A 27,029-nucleotide genomic window follows, 5' to 3' on the forward strand; every position below is an offset into this window, starting at 1 on the left:
GTAGCCCCTGAGCTGACCCAACGTTTGATAAGTCTTACCAGCAACCATTACCCTGAGAAGTTGTGAAGGACCTCAGGAGAAGGCCAGACACCTGGAGGAATGAAGGCTCCAGGGTGGCCCTCCTTTGCTGCGGCTTGACTAGCCTACGAACGGTGGCTAGCGCTGCTGGCAGTCTCCATTAGTTACACTTTTTTATTACTTGCCTCTTCAGTCTTGCCGTAACTTGTAACGACACCATGTGTGGTTTCCAGAGTCCAGGGAGTCTTACAAACATTGGTACAGCTTTGCGACATCCAGTTGTTGGAAGGCAATCCACAGCCTGTAGCCACAGCAGGGCAGCTGCGCATGACAGGGGCGGAGGTACCACCTGTAAAGAAGCCGCAGTGGGGACTGCGAAGTGACAAGAACATGCAGGGAGACCGCTTTAAGCAAACTCAAAGCAAGTTCAGTGTTTTGAAAACAAGCAAGCAAACAAACAAAAAATTTTCTGATAGATGTCACTGGGTGAAAGAATCAGGCTGGGATAGAAACAAAATATATTTATTAGAAATAGTACACAGTGGCACACCTTACACTTCGGAGCCCCGCCCACCTCTGACGGTATGTCCCCTCTGGGCAGTGCTTGGTGCTATCTAGTGTGCTCTTGAGGGAAAGGAGGCCACACATGTATCGAGTGCATTCAACTAATGTAGTTAGAGTCAGTGAGCTACTCAAGGTGTTCCAGTCAGAATTCCAACCTCAGTCAGAGAACCCAGGTGTCCAGGGGCTTCAGCAGATGCTGCAGACACTGCTCTTCAATTGGCTGGGGTTCTCGTTTTCCTTTGTGACAGTGGTAGGCATCTCAAACTGGAATACTTAGGAACGGCTGAATTTGGTGAGTGGGTTTGTTCCTAAGGGTCTCAGCTCTCCATTTCTACTGGCCAGCTGACAGGTTGTAGGGGGAGAGAGGTCAGAGACTGGCATGCAGCTGGTGCTCGTGGGAGACAGGAAGAGGTATGGCCGATATTCATTATTGCTAGATGGCTGATTGCTTTGGGACAGCCCCTCACCCTCTCAGGGTCTGTTCTGCCCGGACTGGTCCCAAATTCCCAGGATCAACAGATTCTCCTGTCTCCAGCTCCAGAGTAGCTGAAGCCACAGGCGGTGGCGCTGTGCTTAGCAGGACATGGATTTCTGTTTTCTAGCCATGGTCTACAAAAGCTGAGGAACAACTGGATGGAAGAATGAGAACTAAGGGCAGGCATGGATGCTGAAGGGAGGAGGGGCTAGGAAGACGGACATTCCTTGGAATACTGTCCCTGTGGGCAGTGGCCTGGGCACTGCCATCCACCATCAGTTCAGATACCACTCAGTGCAGAGAACCACACATTTCTCTACATGTCTTAACTTCTCAGGGCCTTGCATTTTGCAGCTCTCTTTGTGCTTAGCTGAGGGTAGCTGGAAAGAAATGTGGTTATGGAGGCCTCTAATAGCCTCTGAATGATAGTTTACAAAGCAAATAAAACAAGAACAAAGCACCAAAGCGAGGTATCTAATCTCAGCACCCAGGAGGCAGAGGCATGAGTTCAAGGCCAGTCTGGGCTACATGAGATCCTGTTTCACAAAACCCAAAACAAAGCAAAACAAATAAAAACAACAACAGAACCAAAAAACCAAAGCCAAAATAAACAACAACAAATACCAAGCAAAGGTAAGACCTCTGCCCCCATGCTTCCGTTCTTAGCTGGTCAATTCTCCATATTCATTTTTATGCCCTGGAGCTCTTCCCAGACCCTGCACCTCCACATGTAGCAGTGATAGAAAACCGGAGCTCTGTCAGCCCTCTGTGTCAGCTCTGTGTGCCCTCTGTCCTGCCCCCATCACCAGCAGTAACTTCTTCTATTGAGAGGCCAAGTCATTCCTCTTCTACATCCCTGGCAAGAGCTGTAACAGTCAGGAAAAAAAAAAAAACCCTAGGATACAGACAAGAACAGATAGCCAGGCGTTGGTGCCGTACGCTTGTAATCCCAGCACTCGGGAGGCAGAGGCAGGCAGGTCTCTGTGAGTTGGATGGAGGCCAGCCTGGTCTACAGAGTGAGTTCCAGGACAGGCACCAAAACAATACAGAGAAACCTCATCTCAAAACCAACCAACCAAACAAACAAAAAACCAACCAACCAAACAAACAAACAAAAAAAACCCCCAAAAACAAACAAACAAAAAGAAAAAAAAAAAGAATAGACTTGGCTGGCTGGTCCTCAGCAACCTGAGGCTACAAAGTGCCTCTACTTACAGGGAAACTAAAAGGTGTCTGGAGATCAGCACAGAGATTGCTCTGCCAAGAGTTCCTAGATTCCTAAATAGCACCCTGACAATACCCAGAGACAAACCAAACTCTCATGCCTTAACTGTGGCCTCTCCTACACAGTTCCTGAGATCAGCCCTGAAGAAACATCACCCAGTGGTGAGGGGCAGAACTCCTTCCGGTGAAGGCTGGGCAAAGCAGACACCTGGAGACGGGGGCAGGGGGTGGATATCATCAATTATGTTAACACAACAGGGAGCCAGCCCAAGTACCAGCTGTCATAGGAACACATTCATCAGAAATGAGGTTCTGGGCCCTCAACTTCCACCTGGAGATGAAGAGGGCCTGTTTCAGTAGCTCTTGTGGAGAGGACAAGGGGCAAGGAATAGTGTCCTAGCCCTCTACATGGCTGTACATCAGTTCTGGAGAACTGTGAGCATGTGCAAACTCCATCTCTGCTCCGTTCCAGCTATTCTAACTCACCTGATCCGAGGGTCAGACATGAAGTTCCTAGGAGTCTCAGGGGATCTGTACGGAGCCACAGCCAAGAACTACAGACAGAGCCCGACAAAGGTGGAGTCTGTAGCCCCATGAGGCTACATTAGCTTGAGAATTAGTGCTGCTGCACCCAGCTGCCACCATTAGAGGGATGGAGGGAGGGTCAGGATCCAGGTCCTCTAAGGATAGGGGCTGGGCCAGCAGAGTGGCTCAGACAAGCAGGCAAAGATTCACTGTAACTATGGCAATCATTCTTAGGGGTTGCTGTGAGCATGGCCCTTGGTCAAAGGACCAGTACAGGGCTGTTTGGCACTTAGAACAGTAATGGGTATTTGTGGACACACAACTGTTTGAGAGAGGGGCACCCTCATTTGTTATGAAGTGCATATTTGTTTGTCCAAGGAAAATAGCAAAAAGCTTCTAGAGCATTGGTCTTGACCTGTGGGTTGGGGACCCTTTCCTGCATGTCAGATATTTATATAATGATTCATAACAGTGGCAAAATTACAGTTATGAAATAGCAATGAGATTATTTTATGGTTGGGGGTCACCACATGAGGCACTCCCAGCATTAGGAAAGTTGGGCGCCACTTTCAGTAGAGCACTGAGGGAGGGGCCATGTTGCCTCTTAGGAAACCAGCAGGGTATTAGGAGACAGAGCCACCATCACCCCTCCTAATAACGTCTTTCATTAGGCAAATGTAAAAGGCCCAACAAGGACCAAGTGTGTTTGGAGCCAAAACATGACTTATAGTTCTGTCCACCCAGAATCCCAAGGGACATACCTTCCAGTCTGTAGAACTGTGCAAATGTGCAAGGAGCTCACCAGCACAGGCTGCTTCACACACAGAAGAGACTTGTGTTGAGTTCTATGTGTTGGGCAGACATGTGTGTGAATGGGACTGTCAATCAATAGCAGGGCAGAAGGTGCTGTGGACAATTGTCTCAGCTCTTATCAGCTGGGACACCAGGGATGTACCCAGGCTGTGTGGTTAATCAGCATGCCAGCTGGCCTCCAATGGACTCTCAGAAAGGAAGGTACCTAAGTGTTTCTTTATACTTGTGAGGAATCAAATAGGGATGGTGAGAGCTATACACTGTCATTAAGTCCTCGGTTACATAGAACAGAGCATACTATTTCCCTAATCATTGTTTCCAGGTTGCTAAGAAGCAAAATCTGCTTTTGTCTTTCTGTTTTGTAGGGTGTTGTTTTATTGGGGGTGGGGTGGGTAGGCAGCTGGTAAGGACAAAGTTTTGAATAAAGCAAAGCTAGAGCAGTTTTCCTAGAGGAGGAAGAAGAAGAGACATGGTGATTGAAGTGCTGTTTGTCATGTGTAGGCAGCAAAACGAGACTGGATTGGCACCACTCTGGAATAAACGAGACTAGACTGGCACTACTCTGGAATCTCACAGAAGAGGGCCTGGGTTTGAGACCCAGTGTGTGAGAAGTGGAGCCTGCTTCTCTAGAACCTTCCCATTGGGAACAAGGATTCCTGAACATGGGCACCAGACAGGTTTGCATCTGAGATGGGGACATGGTGGAGCCAGCTCTGCTTCTCCATGGAGTGCAGATCCACTTGACTTAAGCCTTCCTTGGAAATCCAGATGGCTAGATGGTGGGCACAGCAGGTGTGGTGGACAGTGAGCAGGCTCTTCCAGGACTAACTTCAGGCCAAGTGGCAGGTGCTGTTGCTGGGTCTTCTATGTCTCAAAGTACTTGTAGATCTGGGCTACATACTGCATCACACTCTGCCAGTCAGGCCGGTCCGTGTACAGCATCTCACTGAGCTCCTGCAGGGGAAGGGAAAAGTACAAGAGGGACATCACAGACTCCTTTTTACCAATTGACTACTCCAGCTCACAGTTGATACTGACTGGAAACCTTCCACTGACCAGGATAAAGGTCTGTGTTATGCTTGTCAGTGGCTTTACCTGGGAAGTATATCCCTTTCAAAGACCAGAGACATGACTTCCTATTGCTTTTATCTTTAAACCCCATTACAGCTTTTTCTAGTCAAGTCACCCGAACTTCTACTTTAGAAAATGGTTTCTAATTTTCTAATGTGCATATGAATATGTCTAGTTCCCTAGGCTCCCACTGCAGTGAACATGTTTTCACACAACCGGTGTCTTTTCAACGGACACTCTTGTGTATGGTTCCCCATAAGACTGTACTTCGGTGGGCACTCACTATCTGTAGTATCCCCTAGCTTCCACTCTACTGTACTTTTGCACTGGGTAGCATTATCTCTTTCTGTCAGATGAGTTCCTGGAGAGCTTGTCTTAGGGATACCACAGATTCCTTGAGCCAACTTAAGCCACATGCTTTACCAGAGTTATTATCACTTAGTATCTGGACTTTTCTTTTTTTCTTTCTTTTCTCCCCCTCTAATTGAGTAAATTTTTTTTTTTTTGCTATTTATTTAGTTTTATTTATTTACTACTTTTTGGGGCTAATTTTGCAAGTAAGCTTGCTTAACAAGCACCTGTAAGGGCGAGGCCAAACATCGAGAAGACAGGTGAGAGGGCTGGGTGCCTGGCAGGGTACTCCACCAAGCTCTTTAGAACACGCTTAATTATTAACGTTGGGATCGGATGTGGTTGTAACAAAACATAAGCCAGAGGCAGAGATACAAAGGGAAAAGAGGCTGAAGAGAGCACATCCTCTCCTGGGTAGCTGCCAACCAGCCACAGAATGAACATCTGAACATTTCTCTCCTGCTCTGCTCCCTGGCCACACAAAAATGATCACCATATGGTAATCCACTAGGAGGGACACAAGGGAAGCAAGAGGGACCTTCCATACAGCTCTGTGCACAAATTTTTTCTTTTTGATTTTTTGAGACAGGGTTTCTCTGTGTAGCTTTGTAGACGAGGCCTTGAACTCACAGAGATCGGCTGGCCTCTGCCTAGAGAGTGCCGGGATTAAAGGCAGGCACCACCACCACCTGGCTTCAGAAAAATTTCTTAAAGAAAAAGTCTTACATCAGAGGTTGCTAATGACAGCACGGACACAGGATAGAGAAAGACTGAGCTCACTGCAGAGGCAGAGGCATCTCTGTGAGTTTGAGGCCAGCCTGGTCTACAGAGCGAGTTCCAGGACAGCCAGGGCTACACAGAGAAACCTGTCTTGGGGAATAAGGGGGGGGGGAGAGACTGACAGTGCCAACTTGGAGGCAAATGAGCTCTGAGAGAAAAGGGCAGCCGGAAGACATGCCTACAAACTCAAGAGAGACAGACAACTTGCCTTTCTGTAGAAGGGGTCTTTAGTTTTAGATGATTTGAAAGTGCAGTTACTAGTCACAATTTAATCCATTTCATATTAGCAATTACTGAATTAAAAATATTTTGTTACATTATTAAAATCTTTGAAGAAATGTTTTGTACAGTTCAGGAGGAGTGAGGGTGTCTTAGTAATAATTTCACCACACATGAATATTGTTTAAATTAGCAGTTAACACCTCAAACCCAGGCCCACATAATTCCATCAAACACATACAGAAGAACTAATACCAGTTATTCAGTCTCCAAAATGGAAGATGAGGGAACATTTTGCATCTCATCCTGTAAGGCCAGATTAGCCTACAACCAGAGCTAGTCAAAGACACTGCAAAAAAACTGTAAGTTTTCAGATAAATGGACATAAAACTACTAGCAAATTGAAAAAAAAATTAGTAGACTGAATTCATTAATCTATAAAGTATCATGATCAAATGAGGCTCATCCAAGGAATGTGAAGCTGGCTCAATGCTTTTAAATCAATAACATATTAACAGACTGAGAAAAAATGTGATCAACAAACTTCAGAATCTATTCATGATAAAAAAAATTCTAAAAAAAACCCCAAACCATAACAAAACAAAACAAAAACAGAGAAGTTGACTTGTTTTATACACTACAGGGTATATATCCCCCAAATTCAATAGCTGACATCACTTAATTGTGTAAGATAATGCTTTCCCCCTCAAATCAAGACTAAGATGAAGACTGGCATTCTTACTTGTCCTGTTTAATACAGTAGTTGAAATTTTAGCTAATGTATAAACAAGAAATAAAAGGCATACAGATTACAAAGGAAACAATAAGACTTGTTTTGCAGAAGCTATAGAGGTCAACAACAAAGTCTTCTACAAGGTTAGCAAGTTTCCATTACACAGCCCTACAGATGTCACTTTCTTGTATGCCAGAAATGAAAACCAGGGATTTTTAAGTAGAAAACAAATACTAGCTACAACCCTTTCCAAGCTTGTTTGGTTTTAATTTTATGTGTTTTCCCTGCATATATGTGTATGTACCACATGTATGTCTGGGACCCAAGATGAGGGCATCAGATCACTTGAAGTGGAGTTCCAGGCCATTGCGAGCTGCCTTGTGAGTGCTAGGAACCAAACCTGAGTCCTCTGGAAAAGTAGCCAGTGCTCTTAACCATTGAGCTCTCTCCCACCCCCTACTTTTAAAGCCCAAATCTACATAGTATGTAATTCTATATGCAGAAAATGATAAAACATGACAGAAAGCAAATATTTAAATGAGGGACATATGTCTATGAGTTTAAAGATAATATTGTTAAGACTATTAATTATTCCTAGTTTGATATATAGATATAATGTAACCCCAATCAAAATCCCAGTAAGTCTTTTTTTGTTTGTTTCTTGAGACAGGGTTTCTCTGTATAGCCCTGACTGTCTTGGAACTCTTCTGTAGATCAGGTTGGGCTCAAAATCACAGAGATTGGCCTGCCTCGGTCTCCTGAGTGCTGGGATTAAAGGTTTATGCAATTTAATCCCAATTCTAGCAAGTCTTATTTTTTGGTGGATGTTGACAAATGATTTTAAAATTTATGAATGCAAAAATAACAAAACAGCCCAAAGAATAACAAAGGGGCAAGATTTCAACCCTGGGAAGGGAGAGGTAAGGAAGTTCTTTCTCCCTGTTACCTGCGCACTGGATGGCCACACACAAAACAAACATGCAAATGAACAACTAATGTTTACTTTGCAGCTCACACAAAAAGGGATCAGAGACCACGATGGAAACTTTTGAAAGCTCTAGAAAAGATACAAGAGCAAATTTGAGTTTGTAACCTTGGGTTGGGTGATGAGCTTTTGACTACATCAAAGCATAACCTTGAAAGAAAATGAATTCTAAACTGGGTCAAAATTAAAAACTTTGCTGAGAAAGATACTGTCAAGAGAATGAAAAGATAACTCTCAGACTGGGAGACAATATCTGAAGATCAAGTATGATTAAGGACTTGTATTCTCTCTCTCTCTCTCTCTCTCTCTCTCTCTCTCTCTCTCTCTCTCTCTCTCTCTCTGTGTGTGTGTGTGTGTGTGTGTGTGTGTGTGTGTGTGTGTTACAAGTGCATGCTGTGGCATACCTGTGGAGGTCAGAGAGCAACCTGTAGAAGTCAATTCTTCCTTTCCATCCAGTGATTGATCTCAGGCCATCAAGCTTGGTGGCGAGAACCTTTACCTGCCGAGCCATTTTGCTGGCCCATAGTGCAATTACTGACAAGAGGATAGTGCAGGTGTCTTTTTGTTTTTCTTTTAAATTTTATTTTATGGGTGTTTTGCCTGCATTTATGCAGGTGTGTGGATGGAGGTTTTTTGTTTTGTTTTGTTTTCTTAAACAGGAAATACAAAGGAGCTCCAAGTATCATTAAATCTAGAAGATACCTTCTGCCCCCCACTCAATGCTAAGGCAGGCCTTTCTCAGGGGAGAATTTTGGTTAAAGGCACCAGTTAATCCTAGTCACTCAGAGAAGAGAGGGGAATTCAGCGACATTCCTGTACCCTGTGTACTAGACAGCTGTAGGTGCAGAGGGTAAGAACCCTTTGCAATTGATTGTCAACTTGGAAGCAAGAAGATACTTCTCCAGGTGGTTTGGCATAACTAACCTAGGCATGGGTCTAGTACCTAATTAATGGGATGCAGTAGATAGAATAAATAAAATGGAGCACAGAAACTCCCCAGCCAGAGTGAAAATGAACCTGACTTTTAAAACACTGGATAAGAGTTTAGTACTCTGGTGCTGATGAAGTTACAAAGAGCATTAGAAATGCACCAAAGATGCTGGAGAGATGGCTCAGTAGTGGACAAGAGCACCTAGGTTATGTTCCCAGCACCACACAGCAGCTTACAATTGCCTATAACTCCAGTTCCAGGAGATCTGATGCCATCTTCTGGGCACCAGGCAACTATGCATGCATGTACACACGCACATACGCCAGCACACAGGCCAAAATCTCATAAAATAAAAATAAATGAATCTAAAAACAAACAAACCCAAAACCAGAAGTGTACTATGGTTTCTTATATTCTTTATTTCTTGCTACATACTTGCTATTAATAGTCTATGACCTGGCACTGTTCTAAGGGCCTTCGGTAATAAAAAGTGAAGGTACCTGTGCATCTAGGTTGATAGCAGGATTTGCTCAGAAGAGCGGAACTATGGTGGTACCCTGGTGTTCAGCAATGGATGGACAGATGAGCAGAATGTGGTAAAACCATATCATTTGCCTTAAAAAGGAAGGAAATTCTAATAGATGAATTTTGAGGACCTCATACTATGTCACATAAGCCAAACATGAGACTGAGAAGGTAGACAAGTACACTAACACGGGGTGTCTGAAATAGGTGAGTTCCCAGACTCTGAGAACAAAATAGTGGCTGCCAGGCCGAGGGCGGAGGTGGGGAGTTAATGTTTAACAGATTCAGAGTTTCGATTTTGCAAGATAAGAATTCTTCATGGGGAGGGTGGCAATGATTGCACCACAACGTGAAGGTACTTCATACCACTTAAAATGATTAAGACGGTAAAACTATAAAAAGTAACTGACCTCACTTACCGGACTCTCAAATGTTTAGAAAGACAGTAGGTAAGGCTTTGGAGTTTTTGCTTTCGGGAGTTCAGTCTTGTGCAGTGATTATCCTGTACATGCCCTGAGTAAGCAAGCATTTTGTCATGGACAAAATGACTAAGGCCATAGTGAACCCTCACTAAGCCACAGACAGTCCTGGAGGACACACCACAGCGGCTCTGAAGCAGTAACAATGATGCCACGAACATTTGACCAATTCTTCCTGTATGGACTGTGATGAGGGCTTAAAATACATTTCATAGTGACTGAGCAGGAATGTGTTCTAAAGCTTGGAGTACACTATGGAGTTTCACTTTGAAGAAATCTCCCTTGCTTATGTGTTTACCCCCCAAACCTGTATGAGCTTACATAGATATGGATACACAAAAACTTATTTTTTACAATGTATTTTTATTATTTTTAATTATGTGTACATGTATGTGTTTGAATATGGGTTTCTGTAAAAGAGTGCAACTACTGTAGAGGCCAAAAAAGGGGGTGTTATATTCCCTGGAACTGAGGTTACAGACAGTTGGGAGCTGCCCAACATGGGTGCTGGGAACCGAACTTGGGTCCCCTACATCTCCTCTGAGCCTTCCTTCCCTCTAGCTGGGTTCTACTTCTTAAATGTTTGGTGTTCTATTTTTTGAGTAAGATTTAGAGGAAATACTTATATTTGATATTTGAGGGATATTGGTATTTCCACAGAACTGTCCATTCCATTTCAAATTTATATCGGTATGATATCATTCCTGGCACTGATTCCTCCATAGTTCTTTCACTTTTATTTGTCCAACTCTTCCATCCTTGGAAGGCTATGGACTTCTCACTGCTATTTCATCTTATATGTTCTTTTTTCTCAATGATTAAATGTGGATTAAAACAACAAAAAACAACATCGGCCAAGCATAGTGGCAGTGCATGCCTCTAAACACAGCACTTGAGAGGCAGAGGCAGGAGGAACAGAAGTTCAAGATCATTCTCAATTACATAGAGATATGAAAACCAGCCTTGTCTCTCTCTCTCTCTCTCTCTCTCTCCCTCTCTCTCTCTCTCTCTCTCTCTCTCTCTCTCTCACACACACACACAGGTTATTCTTGGCATTTTTAAACTACACCCAACCAGAAGTAATAACAGTAATAAATAACCTTTGGCCCAAGTTCTACTAAAAGATTATGTAAGAAGTTTCAAGAATGGGAAAACCAATTCATAGCTGCTTACATCACATTTTTGTTGTTGTTGTAAATAAGAAGCCCAAAAGTTGACTCCAGATTGATTACCACTCAGTATTGTTTCTTTTGTCCACTCCATAGTATTTCTTTACTTTTATTTTTGAGACAAGGTTTCATGTGGCCTCCAATGGCCTCCAACTTACTGTGTTTGTTGGAGTTTCCATTCTACCTATACATTAACCAATAAATGCTCTCACTGCTTTTCCCCCCCATCTTTTATTGTCTATTTAGTCTGTGGGGTAGTTTCCTAATATTCACTTTCCATTTACCATCTTTCTTTCTTGATGTATCTAACAAGTTTGGTAACCCATCCATTGTGTTTTTTATTACAAATTTTCAATTCTAGTCACTTTGCAACCTTCCTGGTGGCAACAAAAATATTCTAAAAAGATACTTGTGCCGGTCTCTTTGGATATTGGCCTATTTAAACATTGGTCCCCAGGAAATTGTAATTTTTTTTCCAGAAATCTCTTGCTTCGACAAGGGAAGGATGAAGTCTAGCACCAGAAGGAGGAGTGTCAGGTCTGTCACTTTGTGAGATCACCTGGCAGAGCAGACCTGAGACTAGACAACGGTAGGTATTGATTAGCAGAAGAACACTCCAGGACTGCTTAATTACACATCTCTTGCCCTCTGTCTTGTCAGGGTCCTGAAGATGTAGTGTTTGTGTAGTGGGCACTGGGCCTCTGTGTTCCTAGTTTGGCCACATTGTATAAATCCCCCCTCCATTTTCATGATTTATCTGTTTAATTGGCTTCCCGAGGATGGTCAAGCTTAGATTTTTTTTTTTTTAGATCTAGGAAGCTCTGACTCTAACAACTCCAGTAACAGGCTTGAGTCTTTTCTAGATCTCCCTCCCTTTATATTTATAGCACAATGTCCCTCCCTGGTTTCTGTTCCACTTTTTGTCTTTTTTGTCTGTCCGTGTGTGTCCCCCCCCCCCCCCCCCCCCCCGCCATCTCATTTTTGGAGCTGGAGGGAGTAAGTCTTGGATCCAGGAAACTAGGACTAGGTATGTATGACCACATGTGTTCTCTTAAACATTTTAGTATGTGTGCATGTGTTGTGTAGGTGCACAGGTGTCCCAATGTCAAAAGTTGACATCCAGTGGATTCCTTAGTCCCTCCCCACTTTTTGTGACAGATGCCCTTAGGCTGACAGGAGCTCACAGGCCAGCAAGAACCTCCCTGGTACTGAGATTACACGCCTGGCTTTTTTATATGGTATTGTAGATTTCAACTCATGTCATCATGCTTACCCAGTAGGCATTTCACCCACTGAGCCATCTCCCCTGTGCCTCTTACCTGCCTGATAGGTTTAAACAGTTAATATTAGCTACACTCACTTCTGGCAGGCAATCCTCTCTCTTATTTGGTGTACTGGCTGGCTAGCTCAAGTCAGTCCTGTTCTTGTCTGCTTTGTAATTTTGGCTTGTGCATATTTCAGTAGCCATTAAAGGACAGGAGCTTCCTGCATTGCAGGGTATTAGCTGAATGCTCCAGATGGAAATGTGGATTCCTTTTTACCCCACCCCACCCTCAAGGCAGAGGCAAACCTTACCACCTCTCACTTTAAGTTTCTGATATGTAGTTTGTTGTGGTTGTTTATTTGTTTGGTTTTTTTGTTTGTTTGTCTGTTTTTGAGATAGGGCTTCTTTGTGTAGCCCTGGCTGTCCTGGAACTCACTCTGTAGACCCAGGCTGTCCTCAAACTCAGGGATCTACCTGCCTCTGCCTCCTGAATACTGAGATTAGAGGTGTATGCCACCACTATCCAGCTCTTTTTTATACTTTCTTGAAAACTCAGTTATACTTGACATTTTCTTTTTGCTTCTGAAAAAATTACCACACTTTACATTTATTTAGTATGTATGTGTACAAACACCAAGCACATAAGGAGAGGTCAGAAGACAATTTTTTGGGCTTGGTTTTCCCCTTCAACCCTGTGAATGAGCCCCAGAGATTGAATTCAAGTCACTAGGCTTGGGGGTTAAGTGCTGTTCCCTGCTGGCCAGTCCACTATTGTTTTTGAGACAGATTCTCACTACATAGCCTTAGCTATCTTCGAACTCACTCAGTAGACAAGGCAGGCCTTGAACTCAGTAGACTTCTGCCTGCCTCTGCCTCTTCAAGAGCTGGGACTAAAGATGAGTGCCACAATACCCTGGTGACTTTTTTTAAAATGACATTTCACTGAGATTTCTTGGTGATTTAAACAAGAAAATCCTAAAATAATGTAGCTCACTGTTTCGCTAGAACTGAATTTTATTAATAATAATGAAATCTTAATTTTAAAACCTGGCTGCTTACTGGGATGTATCCCTAGTACACAGATGGACTTCGGGAGCCCATTCCCCATGGAGGGATACTCCCTTCAGCCTAGAGACACGAGGTGGGGGGGGAGGGGGCTAGGCCCTCTACCCCAAATGACCTGACTGACTTTGATGATCTCTCATGAAAGGTCTCACCCTCCCTGGGGAGTGGATGGGGGATGGGATGGGGGATGGGATGGGGAGTGGGGGGGCATAGGAGAGTAGGAGGGAGAGGGAACTGGGATTGATATGTAAAATAAGAAAAAAAATTAAATAATAGTTTTTAAAAAATGGTTGCTTTTCCAAAGGATCTGAGTTTGATTCCCAGTACCTACATGGCAGCTCACAGTCACCTCTAAAGACATCTTCTTTGGCCTAGGCACACATGGGGTATACAGACCACATGCAGGCAAAACACCCACAAACACAAGTAATAATAATTAAAAACAAATAAACAAAAAACCCCAAGTCTACATCTTTTTCAGACCAACTGGATAACTTTGTATAAGGAATCGTGAGAATGGATTTAAGTGTCCTTTACTGGTTTAGTGGGTAGCAGGAAGTTCTCTCTCATGAAGTAGAAAAAAAAAACATCAAAAAGATACAAAATAGGATACTTACCAGGCTGGGTTTGATGCCTACACTTTCAGCTGCTTCAAATGCCAACAAGAGATTCCTTTTCTGTATCACAAAGACAAAAACAATGGATGAGAGAAGGACAGTGCCGGCACCCCACAGATTGGTTACTACAACACAACAAGAAGTGCCATGTCAACCGTGCAGACCAGTTCTGTCTCAGGAAGGAAAGGTTAGAAGGTTATGGCTGCCACAGGGGAAAACGACATTGACTGACACCTGACTGAAGACAAAGTTTTGTTGCTTAGGTCATTAGTGGCATTTTCAAGATTTACAACATTCACCACACTGTGTTGTATTGTTTTTTTTTTTTTGCAGGACTATGTCACAAATGATAATCAAACTGGGTGTGGCACTGGTGTACTTTTTTTTTTTTTTTTTTTTGGCACTGATGTACTTCTGACTGAGGCTGGAGGATTGAGATTGAGGCCAGCCCGGGCTACATAGTGAGACTTGGTCTTAAAATAACTATCAAAGCTGGACAGTGGTGGTGAACGCCTTTAATCCCAGCACTCAGGAGGCAGAGAGGCAGATGACTATGAGTTTGAGATCAGCCTGGTCTACAGGAGCTATTCCAGGACAGCTCTGAAAACCAAGAGAAACCCTGTCTCGAACAACAAAATCAAAACAAAAAACCAAAATTATCAAAATCATGCTTGAAGTAGTTACATATAACCAAATGAAAACCTGTTTCCTCTCCCACCCTAATCCCCAAGAGAACTGCTTTCCAGTTTGTCTTTATTTCCTCTAATGACTCCTTGGTGACTGCAATCTTCTCTCTCTCTCAATCTCTCTCTCTCTCTCTCTCTCTCTCTCTCTCTCTCTCACACACACACATTTTAAATTGACTTCTGTGTGAGTGCACTCACACCATGGTGAGCCTATAAGATCAGAGGACAATTTGTTGAGAATTAGTCCCAACCTTTGTTCTAAGGATTATTTGTAAAAGGCATTCTTGATTGGTCTAAATAATAAAAACTCAGAGTCAGATCTAAAGGAAAATGCTGAGAGATCAGAGAGAGGGAACAAGCCAAAGCCACCTTTACCTCATTGGCTTCTCAACAGAAAAGAGAGTGAGTTCCCGTTTCTCCTCATTTATATCCTCTCTATGCCTAGCCATCTCTGTCTCTGCCCAGCCATCTCACTTCCTGTCTATCTGTACAGACCTCCAGACTTCTATGGCAAGCTCCACCCTCTGATCTTCAGACAAGCTTTATTTGTACAAGCAAGATGTCACCACATTTGTTTTCTCCCCTATAGTTTGTGCTGGCTCCTGGCTTCTCTTACTGAGAAGACTATCCCTCATCATCTGGCTTTTGTTTTTGTTTTATTCACTCTGGTGTTTGTGTAAAATTCCTAACTTCTTGCCGCCTACTGCTTTTCTGTCTTCACATGGTGGGTCTGCCTCACATTTGGACAAGGTGTCCTTATATCCCCTCTTGCTCTCTCCTTTTCAAACTCTGAAGCTCTTAACCATTACTATTATTCAAAGAAATCTTCGTACCCCAAGAACCCTCCAGAATCACTTATCTGTAGGATTATAGCCCATCTCCTTGGAGTACATTATTGAGAAAGGCTATAGAGGAGAAACATTTTCCAGACACATTCATACAGAAAGATCCTCTTCCTTCTTGGCTATCAGAAACCTTGGACAGGGAATTCTAGGCTGAAAATAATTTCCCCTTAGAACTTGAACAGCACTGTTTGCTGGAGTCACTGAGCCCTAGTTTGGGCTTTGTTCCCAGATTCCCCTTGGCTATTCTCTGATATCTTTTTGTACAGATAATCTAAATTACTTGTCATGCCATTCCACCTCAAAAATTCATATGAACACCATTAAGTTTTAGAAATTTAACTAGATGCTTTAAGTACCAGTGAAAAGCATGTTCTTGCTTTATGTCCTATTTATAATTTCACAATTCGATACGTTTAGTTTTCTTTTTTCTTCCCCAGTACAGGGGACTGAATCCAGCCCTTATGTATGCTAGGCAAGCACTTTACCACAGTCATAGTTAAATTTATGCGTAAGCTGGGATGCATTTGTGGCCCCGGTAAAAGGTTAAGGGAAGAAGATCACTGGAATCTAGGAGTTCAAGTCCATATATATATATATATTTTTTTTTTCTATTTTTCCATTTTCCCACGGTCTTCACTCTGCCTCATCTAAACATCTGGCCCTGGACCAAATGGTTCAGCTTGACACTGAAGTCAACGTGCTGATGTATAAACGCTGTCAGAGGAAAAGCAGATGTGTCTATGCATGCTTTCTTCTAGCCTGTGGTGTAACATGGCGGCTGAGCCATGTTGATACTGCCCACTCCACCAGCCTCTTCCTTGACATTTAGAGATTGATGGACAAGAACTGGGAACCCCACCCTTGTTTCTGTCAAGCTACTGTGCTCTGCTGAGCAGAAGTGGGGGAAAGGGTCCTTCCAGCCCACACTAGGGAAGTAATGTCCATTTTGGTGCTAATGGAACCTTAGTTCTCATTTTAAAGTCCCTTTGATTAGGCCAGCTTTTAGGTTACATTGTGCAGGAAGCAGAGCTACAAACAGTTTTTATGGCTCATGAGATTGCAATGCCAAACTAGTCCCTAAAAAAGACACACCATTTTCAGCTTCAATAATTGTGTTCTTCCCCTCCCCCATACATAGCCTTACCTGCCCAATGTGTCAAGCTAAACACTGTATTTTGTTGTTTTAACTTGTATTATTGGGTTACTAATAAGGTTTAAAGAGACGGCATTTCTAAACCAAATATTTTAATTACAATTCTGCTTAGATCCTCTAGTAGGATTCAAACGAAAGTATGTTTTCTAAGAAATTGAACACAGAATAAACAGTCTATACTGGAGAACTGCCTCAAAAAGCTCTGAAATAGTGTAACATGGAACATGATAGGGGTGATTATTTGTTCATAAAAATGACTTTTGCTCATTTTGATAGAGGTGGGACAACAGTGACCAGGGGTCACCATCCCAATGCCCTTCCACTATGAGCTGTTGTGGCTGCTGTGCTGAGGCCAGGCAGCAGAGGAGGGGATACCCAGTGAAGAGGCTGGGGAGCAGAGCCAGTGTCCTCACTGGAAGCTCTGCCATACAGGTGAGGACAGAGTGAGAGGCTAATCTTCTGTGTCAGCCCTGTGTGAGCCTGGGCCATCTCCTTCAGGCTCCCATCCCAGCTTGGCTAGTAAGACTGTACTGGTGCAGTATCTTTCTGCAAATAAGTGGGAGAAAGGATTTGACTCATGCTCATATTCAATTTCGGATATGAACATAATCACTCTCCACTCTATAACCTGACTGTGGGCTGTGTGGAAGAGCTCTACAGGCTGACATCTGTAGACTGTATTTCTAATGAAAACAAAATACCTCACCCAAATCTCCCAGCAACTGTAATGTGCACTGTGATTGCATATTCCTTTAATACCATACAGATATCCTCATTTATTCGAGACAGTCTCAAGTACCCAGGCTGGGCTTGACCTTACTGTGTAGCTAAGGACAACACTGAATTCCTGATCTTCCTGTCCCCACCTCCCAAGTGCTGGGTTTATAGGCATGCACCACTGTGCTCAGTTCTTATTTTTAATTTTGAACTAATCAATTTTCTTTGGTACTAGGGATAAAGTCCAGGCCCTCATCTATCTTAAGCACAGGCTATACCTCTGGGTCCTGACCCTTTATCACATTATTTTTATATTTCAACTTTAATACATTTTAGAAACATTATATTTCCCTTAGTGCCCTTTTTGATAGTTGTGTATGCCACACAGTACTCATACTGAGTACACAAGATCACAGGGCAGAGTCTGGACCATGTTCACTCACCCAAAAGGGTCTGGAGTAGTTATGTTCCCTTTGAAGCCCAATCTGAAATATGTCCCTTCTGGTAGAACCTGCCCAGTGGTACTGTCACCTTAGGGAAATTACCCTCATTAAAAGCTCCATACATACTCCGTTGATCTTGTATTGATGGGTGTCAGCCGACACAGCATTTTGGCACTCCTTCTCTGTAATGGATGGATTTGGCCTCTCTCAGTGCACCTCCACCCCTACTCATGACATTCTGAGCTGTAGCCATTGCTTCTCCACTTAGGGTGCAGCCAGGATGGGGCCAGATAGCAGGCCAGTGGTGACTCCAAGCCTTAGGTGCTAGAGGCCAAACTCAACCAGACTTGACAAGGAGGCTGAGAAGTCAAACAGATCTGAACATGACACTCCTGGTACATTATGCTGACTCCTTAATTGCCTTGTAGTGGTCCTTTACCATTGGCACTCCTTGATGACATCAGCAAAGACCCAGAAAAAGAAACTCAAGCAGATGTGTGGGAAACAGGGGCCCCTGCCCTGTAAGGGTAACAGAAACAAGAATACTGCTGCCAGCCTGCCCTGATGCACATTTCCACATGCGTAGGAGGCCACTGGGCAGCTGGCAGGGTGCCTGGTGCAGTAGTCTCAGGGATCCAGAGTGCGACAAGAGGTTTTGGTCACCAGGAAGCAATGCCCATGATACAAAGTGTGACAGCAAACACTCACTGGCTCATTATTTTCCAACAGATCTGAACTGACTGGCAGACAAAGAAGCCAGGCCCGTTGGCTACAGATAAACACATCACTTTCAGGAAGACTCAGGTTTTAGAACGTGTACAGCCATTTTAGGAAGACCTGCTCATTTTGAAATTTGTTATGCTCACTATTTACATAATTATTTTGTAACATCACACCAGAAAGGAAGGAGGGAATGGGAAATCAAGGGGGCAGGGAGGGAATGACTCTGAGGTCACAATCAGATGCCCTACTATGTCCTTGGCCTCTATGATGGGTGGTGGTCCCCCATTCTGCTCCTCTCCAGGCCCCTCTGCTGGGTTTTCCCTGTGCTTCTACTTTGCTGTGGACAGGGCTTGAGTGCATTCCAGAAAGCTCTTGTACTGAAATCTTGCCCAGCAGCATGTGTTTAAGTAATGGAACCTTTAGGGTGAGAAAGTAAAGCAGGTGACTGGGAATCTTACTCTCTGAAGAGATCAATGCAGTTCTCATGGGACGCTGATTACTTCCCATGAGAGTAAATTATTATAGAAAGAGCAAAGGTGGCCCCTGAATATCTTTGGCTTCCTGTCTACCCTGCATCCCTCTCCCACACATGGTCTCACCGCTGTAATGCAACCCACTGTGAGATCCTCATGAGAGGCCAATCAGATATGACAGCCTCAATTTTGGAATTTCAGCTTTTAGAGCTCTAAATAAACCTCTTTTCTTGACAACATACACAGTTCCAGGTATTTTTCTATAGTTATGAAAGCTGCTTAAGACAGTTCCCTTAAGATCAGCCATCTATCTCTACCCTTCCAACATTACTAGGCAGTACAAATTCAGAACACTGCTTCATCTCAGGAAGTCCTGCCACATAACCAAATCTTCATGGATTCCTCCCACACCCATTCTTCTAGCTCTGATTTCCCACCTGAACTCCAGATTTGTTGTTTGCCTGACTAATGCAACAACACCATATTTTAGACATCTCAGACTTAACATGATAAACTGCTTGTTTTTTCCTCTTAAGCACTACATGATCTTACTTAGCCTGTCTCAAAATTTATAAAGCACCCCACATTGGTGATGTTTTGAAAAAATTACCTTTTCAGTGCTAGAAATTGCTGTATTAGTGCTCTGTCATTAGCCACACTGCCAGTCTTATAAGATACTCTGTAATGGTTATTTGTGTGTGTGTGTGCTAACTTGGCTATGTCTGGTATCCAAATATTTAGCTAAACATCATTTATTTAGAATTTTATTACATTTATTTATCTATTTAATTAGAGAGTGTGTGTATGTGAAAGTGCTCATGTGTGGAAATTAGAGAATATTTGTGGGAGTTGCTTTTCTCCTTCTACTATGTGTGTCCCGGCTATGAAATTCAGGTTGTTAAGCTTGGGAGAAAGTGCCTCTACCAGTTGAACCATCTTACCAGCCCTCTAGGCAGGTATTTAAAAGATGAGATTAGCCAAGACATGGTGGCACACACCTTTGACCCAGGATGCAGGAGGCAGAGGCAGAGGCAGGCAGAACTTTGTGAGTTTGAGGACAGCCTGGTCTATATAGTTAGGTGGGATTAACATTTACATTGGTGGACTTTTCATAAAGTGGATGACTCTCTAGAACATGGGTGAGTCTAATCCAGTCAGCTTAATGGAAAAAAGATGGACCTCCTTTAAGAGAAGGGAATTCTGCTACCCCTCCCATCTTTACTCACGGCATTGGCATTGGAAGAAACTTGGCAAAAGAAAGGTCACAGCTAAACCAAGGTTTTCTGTAGAAAGCAGGTGACAGGATCCTGTCAGTGACCACAGCAAACTGTTCTTCTTGGTAACAAATGGCATGCACTGAGAAGGGCAGCTGAAGATAGGACCCCACAGTGCAGTCACATTCTGTTCCCCGTCCGTTCCTGATGTCTGCTCTAGCTCTATTAACCCTCCCAACACTGTCTTAGTTAGGGTTTCTATTGCTGTGAAGAGACACCATAATCATGGCAACTCTTATAAAGGAGAGCTTTTTTGTTCTTTCCATTTTTTGAGACAGGTTTCTCGGTGTAGCTCTGGCTGTCCTGGAGCTCTTTTTGTAGACCAGGCTGTCCTGGAACTCACAGAGATTCACCTGCCTCTGCCACCTGAGTGCTGGGATCAAGGGAGGGGGCTACCATGCCCAACTAAAGGAAAACATTTAATTGAGGCTGGCTTACAGTTTCAGAGGTTTAGTCCATTATTATCATGGCATACAGGCTGGCATGGTGCTGGAGAAGGACCTGAGAGTTCTACACCTTGATCCGCAAACAATAGGAAGTGAACTGTCTACTATACTGACTGAAGCTTAAACATAGGAGATCTCAAAACTCAACCCCCACAGTGACACACTTCTTCCAATTGGCCACACCTACTCCAACAAAGCCACATTTTAATAGTTTAGGGGCCATTTTCTTTCAAACCACCATACCCCAGTAATGCATGGCCGCACAAGCTCCACTGCTCTCCTAGAGAAGTGGGGTGGTGCAGGCAGAGACTTACTTTCTCCTGACTGTTCAGCTCCTGGTATGGGATGTGGGCAGGCAGGTAGGTGTGCAGCAGAGCACAGAGGGCCAGCCCATCGCTCCAGCTGCTGCTGAAATTGGTGATATCAATGTTCTGTGGAGAGAGAAAAGCTAGTGTTAACCCCACACTGCACTGTCAATAACATGAGCCAGATAACGTGATACAGGTGTGTCTATATGTTTGGGCAAGGCAACAGAATGAACTGCATTTTTTGGGGGACTGTGTTTAACTCTGATAGCAGGAATGGCCTGTTGTGGTCCACATGCATTCACAGGTATATAAGTGGGGGAAGATCAGACCATTGGGAATTGTTGCTTAACCCCTGGGGGAGCCACTAAAGCCCGATATAAACCTTGTTTCAAATTACTCCCCAGATAAGCTTTGTCTATCAAGAATTTCCCAGGCGTATTGGCTAAGGGAGAGCGATCATCACAACCATCATGACCACTACCATCATTACCATCATTATTGCCATCACCATCATCATCATCACTACCACCACCATCATCATAACTACATATAGCACAATAAGATCAGACAAAACAAGAGCATGGAGCTCAAGCTACCATTTCTTCTGTTCTATATTCCCTTCCTTAACTAGAGCAGCTTCCCAACAGTCTCCCTGCAAGCACAGAGAACAAGCAAGCACAAGAGAACATTCCTCCAGTGGGGAAGGAGACTCCTTCCACATGATAGGCAGCGAGTGGGTGTGGCTGCTTGGCACACAGTGATAAGTGATAAGCAAGGTCATCTTTCCAAAGACTTAAAAGATGCCCACAGCCTGGGGAGTAGGTACAGCGGGTAAGGGCATTTGCAGTCAAACCTGATCACCTGAGTTCAAACCCCAGGAACCACACAATGGAAGGAGAGAAACAATACCTGATAGTTGTCCTCTGACCTCCACATACATATAGTGGTACACACCTAAATGTAATAGTAATGGAGACTGTTTGTGTGATGATTTACTCTTTACTCTTTTGGCTCTTTAAGTCTTTTTACTTTTGGGGTTGGAGGTTCACCACTCAGCTCTCATGGAAGCTTATTCTCAGTTAGGAATGCCCAGTGGTAGCTTAGCTTGTTTCTAGCCAGCTTTTCTTAAATTATCCTGTCTACCTTTTGCCTCTGGGGTTTTCCTTTTCTTACTTCTGTATGTATATCTTACTTTCACTCTTACTTGGCAGCTGGCTGGGTGGTTGGGTGAGTGGTTGGGTAGCTGGGTGGGTGACTGTGTGGCTGGGTGGGTGGCTGGGTGACTGGGTGGGTGGCTGGGTGACTGGGTGGCTGGCTGGGTGATTGGGTGGGTGGGTGGCTGGGTGACTATGTGGCTGGGTGACTATGTGGCTGGCTGGGTGGCTGGCTGGGTGGGTGGCTGGGTGACTATGTGGCTGGGTGACTATGTGGCTGGGTGACTATGTGGCTGGGTGGGTGGCTGGGTGACTGGGTGGGTGGCTGGGTGACTATGTGGCTGGGTGGGTGGCTGGGTGACTGGGTGGGTGGCTGGGTGACTGGTTGGGTGGCTGGGTGACTATGTGGCTGGGTGACTATGTGGCTGGGTGGGTGGCTGGGTGACTGGGTGGGTGGGTGGTTGGTTGGGTGGCTGGGTGACTATGTGGCTAGCTGGCTTGGTGGTTCGGTGGGTGGTTGGGTGGTTGGTTGGGTGGCTGGGTGACTGGGTGGCTGGGTGACTATGTGGCTGGGTGACTGGGTGGGTGGCTGGGTGACTGGGTGGCTGGCCCCTGATGTCCCCCTCCCCGTGTTCTCTCGTTGCTCCTCCTCTTCCTCATTTCTCCTCCTATTTATTCCCCCTGCCTGCCAGTCTCACCTATCCTTGCTCCTGCCTTGCTATTGACCATTCAGGTGTTTTAGACAGGCACAGTAACACAGCTTCACAGAGTTAAACAAATGCAACATAAACAAAAGTAACACACCTTAAAATAATATTCCTCAACAGGAGACAGGGGTTTGGAATCTGGGACCTCAACCCAATGGACTCAAAGGTTAAAAAGTGAGCCACCACAGGAGCATAGTCTAAAATGATAAAAGCCAGGCTGAGTGTGTCCTGACTCTCTGTCTGAAGGAGAATCTCTTGGATAAGTTCTTTCTCTTTTACTCTATCATATCCTAACTGCCCTCAATTCTTTGCTGTTCCCTTACTGTGGATAGATTGGCCTCTATGAATATGGAAATGAGTCCTATGTAATAAGGCATTTCTTCCGAGCATCACATTCAAAGGAAAACTTCAACCCACCTGCATTTCTAATCTGTGTGGCCATTTAAAATAAAAAGACTGGGGATAGAGAGATGGTTCAGTGGTTAAGAACATTGGCTGCTCTTTCAGAGGACCCAGGTTCAATTTCCAGCACCCACATGGCAGCTGATAACTATCTGTAACTCCAGTTTCAGGGATCTGACACCCCCCACACAGATAAACATGCAGGCAAAATACCAATGCACATAAAATAAAGGTAAATAAATAAAATAAAAAGGCCAAAGTCATTCACACACCAAGTCATAGCTTGACTAAAATTGTAGTTTTCCAGTTCTGACATTGTTTTGTTTTGTTGTTATTTTTTCATATTTTTTTTTTAAAAGAACTTCTTAGGATAGAGATCTTATTCCACTGAGGCTTTATCATCAGCGAGAGAAAGAGGCAATTGTGGTATTGTTTAGCTCTTGTCCAGCAATGGCATCACATAGACACCAAAGCATTCCTTATAGGCTTTGCCAAATGGCCCTGGTTACACTCCAGAACTTGACATTAAATCCCTGCTGAAGACATCACATACTTGAGTCGCAGAACATAGAAAAATCAAGGTGGTACTGACTTGGACGGATTAGGCATGCTTTCAAAGGAGAAAATGACTATCATTCTCATCTAGTTGTGAACCCCACAAACTACAATGAATGCTAGCCTGACAAGATATACCTGCTGTTGCAATAGTGGCAGAGATGTTACAGGAGTGACCAACCACTTTCTGATTAGCTCCAAAGCCCACACCATGAGATGAAAGGCATATCTAACACTGTTTAAGGGAGGGATGGAGGGAGAGAGACAGAGAGGAGAGAGAGGGAGAGAGGGAGAGAGACACACAGAGAAACACAGAGAGAGAGATAGAGAGAAAGAGAGAGAGAGAGGAGAGAGGGAGACAGAGAGACAGAGAGAGACAGAGAGAGAGAGAGATGAGAAAGAGGGGGGAAGATCATTGCTGGTTATTTCTTATCAACTTGATGCATACCTAAGAGTTATCTGGAAGGAGGAAGCACACTGAGGCAATGCCTCCATCAGATTACCTGTAAACAAGTCTGTGTGGCTTTTTTTTTTTTTTTTTTTTTTTTGATTAACCAGTGATGTGGGAGAGCCCAGCTCACTATGGGCAGTGACCCCCCCTGGGCAGGTGGTCCTAGATTCTATAAGAAAGCAGGCTGAGCAAACCACAGGGAGCAAGCCAGTAAGCGGTGATCCTCCATGGCCTCTGCTTCGGCTCCCGCCCTGACTGCCTTTGAGGATGGGCTGTGATGTGGAAGAATAAGCAAAATAAACCCTTTCCTCCACCCGCCCCTCCCCTCTGTGCTTTTGCAATAGAAATTTAACTTGGAAAAAAGAAATCTCAAAGTTGGGAGGGAGGTAGAGAGGGTAGTTATGGGATGAATGGGAGAGGGTAGTAAACGGTCAAAATGAAATGTATGAAATTGTATGAAACTCAAAGATTTAATTAAAAATATTGTTAAACACTCCCAACACACACACACACACACACACACACACACACACAAAATATCCTGGCTGGAGTAAAGTAAGCTCAAGAACATTTGGAACACAGCCAGTGTTCTCTACTGTCTTTTAAAAAATTCATTTATTTCCTATGTATTAGTGTTTTGCCTGCATGTATGTGTGTACCATGTGCATGCCTGGTGCCTGTGGCGGCCAGAAGAGGACATATGACCCCTGGAACTAGAGTTATAGATGGTGTGAGCTACCATGTGGGTGATGAGATGAGACTCCAACCCAGGTGCTATACAAGAGCAACAAGTACTCTAAACTACCTAGCCATCTCTCCAGTCCACAAAAATTAGTGTTTCTAATTCTTTAGTGGCTACCCTCATGTGCGTCTCCATAGACACTTGGGGATAGAGTGTGATGACGGAGAGCAGGGCGTTCTGCCTGGTCTCTCTGAGGGCCTGGAGTAGGCACGTGGGATGCCCCTTTCTGCTCCACTCTCCATGCCTTTCTAGCACTTGTCTCTATCTCCTTAGGATCATTACGGGAAATCTGCCTTCATATCATTATGGGACATCTGCCTTCTATTTCCTTGGACAACAAGCTACTACATAGCCTCAAGAGTTGGGATAAGTCTGATCCTGAGGATCTAAGAAAAACAACAACAGAGGTTAATAATTTACTGTAATACTGACTGGCCTCAATACAGAGAAAGAGGAAATTAGTCAAAAGATAAAATCTTAAACTCTAATATCATCCTACAGCTGGACCTACTTTGTAAAAATCAAGGGAAGTGATCTAAAGTGCCTTATATAAAGGTCAGCATGGCTGTCGGTAAAATTCCTCCCCCGGAGGTGATGAAACAATGTCCATTCCTTCTCCAACGAGTCCAAAGACAAACTAATGAGGTGCAATTCCACCAACATGTACTATGAGGAATTAATGAGCTAATTAGGTGTATTTACAGAGCAATGTGTAGGGGCTGTGGGCAGGAGCATGGGTGGCCTTAAAGTGCCACACTGGGAGGTTTGCACCCAGTGGGGATGACAACTCTTCTATAGCTACCTAGATGGAGCCCACCTGCCTAACCTAACTCCTTTCCAGTCCTATTTTCTTCTTGCCCCTCCCTGATGCCGAACATAGTTAAGGACCAATTGCATACACCTAGTCAGGAGGAGTAGCTAGCTACTCCAATGAGGATCACCTAGGCTTCCCCATCCCTCCTCCTATAAGGGAGAGTCAGCAGTCAACTAGCCCAGCAGGAAGGATCCTCTGCAAGCAAGCACAGCTGAACTCATGGAGGTGCTGACAGTTTGGCTCAGAGGATAGCTCTGTACTACAACAGTGACTCTCTATGAGGATCAATGACACTGAAGAAAGCAACAAAAGGAGAGAAGCAAGCCTCATAGGGCACACAGGAGCAACGCTTCTTGTCATCTGTCCAATCTCAGGTTTACAGCATGCCTCTAAGGAGGATGCTTGGAGACTCAGGAACAACTAGAGTCCATGTTCAACCACAGACTGAGCAGAAAAAACCAAAACCAAAACCATGATGATCCTTCTCTGGGGATCCCTGAAAGAGCAGTAGGAAACCAGTACACACTGGGCATGTCTATCGGTCTCCTGTATTGATTATATCTTGACTTATGGGGACTTCAAGCCCGGTTCTGTCCTTTTTACAGCAGCTCTCATCTCCTACAGCCTTTCTGAAGGAACACAACTTTTCCCTTATGCTCTGCTTTTCCTTTCAAAAATTTATTTCTAAAACTTACTAACACAAATAGTTGTTAGCCTAAGAACTTTCAATTGTACAGGAACCTCAGGTTCCACAGGCTCAGAGAAACCTGAAGGACCCATCCCAGACACACCCACTTTACAGGACTAGAGGTACTTAAGGCAGACTGACAGATGACTAAAAGGCAGACAGACTGATAGACCCCTTTCCAAAGACAGAGATGGGGACTTCTTGTTTTGTTATGCAATTATGTCGTGTGTTCATATGTGTTTCCACATGATAATTTGCGTATCCTCTATGTTAGGACAACAGGAAATAGGACTCAGTCTGACCCCTGAGTTTCCCCCAAATAAGTGAACCAGTGTCTCTCTCTCTCTATTAGCCCTGGTTGTCCTGGAACTCACTGTGTAGACTAGGCTGGCCTCCCACTTTCAGAGATGCCATACCTACCTTAAAAATGTGACTATTTGGGAGATATATTAAAAGGCCATACAAGCATATACATACAAAGTAAGGCATTCACTTTCCTTCTTGAAGCCCATTAAAATAGTATCTCTGGGTCTATTAAATGTTTTATAAAAATTTTAAAATGCTATTTGTTTATAGAAAACAATTTTTATTTGCGTCATAAGACAAAAGTTTCATTGGGTTATAAAATTTGATATTGGAT

The 27,029-nt window shown here is 43.9% G+C and overlaps 1 protein-coding gene across 3 annotated transcripts in view; it reads right to left on the reverse strand.

Annotated features, from left to right (window-relative positions):
• Positions 1 to 524: 524 nt before the first annotated feature.
• Positions 525 to 27,029, reverse strand: part of Specc1 (sperm antigen with calponin homology and coiled-coil domains 1) — a 258,219-nt gene continuing 231,714 nt past the window's right edge. For all 3 annotated transcript variants that reach the window (XM_051180438.1, XM_051180440.1, XM_051180439.1), the window contains 3 exons: positions 20,883 to 20,999; positions 13,809 to 13,868; positions 525 to 4,573 (listed from right to left, as the gene is read on the reverse strand). In XM_051180438.1, coding sequence (XP_051036395.1) covers positions 4,484 to 4,573; positions 13,809 to 13,868; positions 20,883 to 20,999 — 267 coding nt within the window. In that variant the 3' untranslated portion in view covers positions 525 to 4,483. The remainder of the gene's footprint in view (positions 4,574 to 13,808; positions 13,869 to 20,882; positions 21,000 to 27,029) is intronic.

The sequence above is a fragment of the Phodopus roborovskii genome, unplaced genomic scaffold (assembly GCF_943737965.1).
Source record: "Phodopus roborovskii unplaced genomic scaffold, PHOROB, whole genome shotgun sequence".
Lineage (NCBI taxonomy): Eukaryota > Metazoa > Chordata > Mammalia > Rodentia > Cricetidae > Phodopus > Phodopus roborovskii.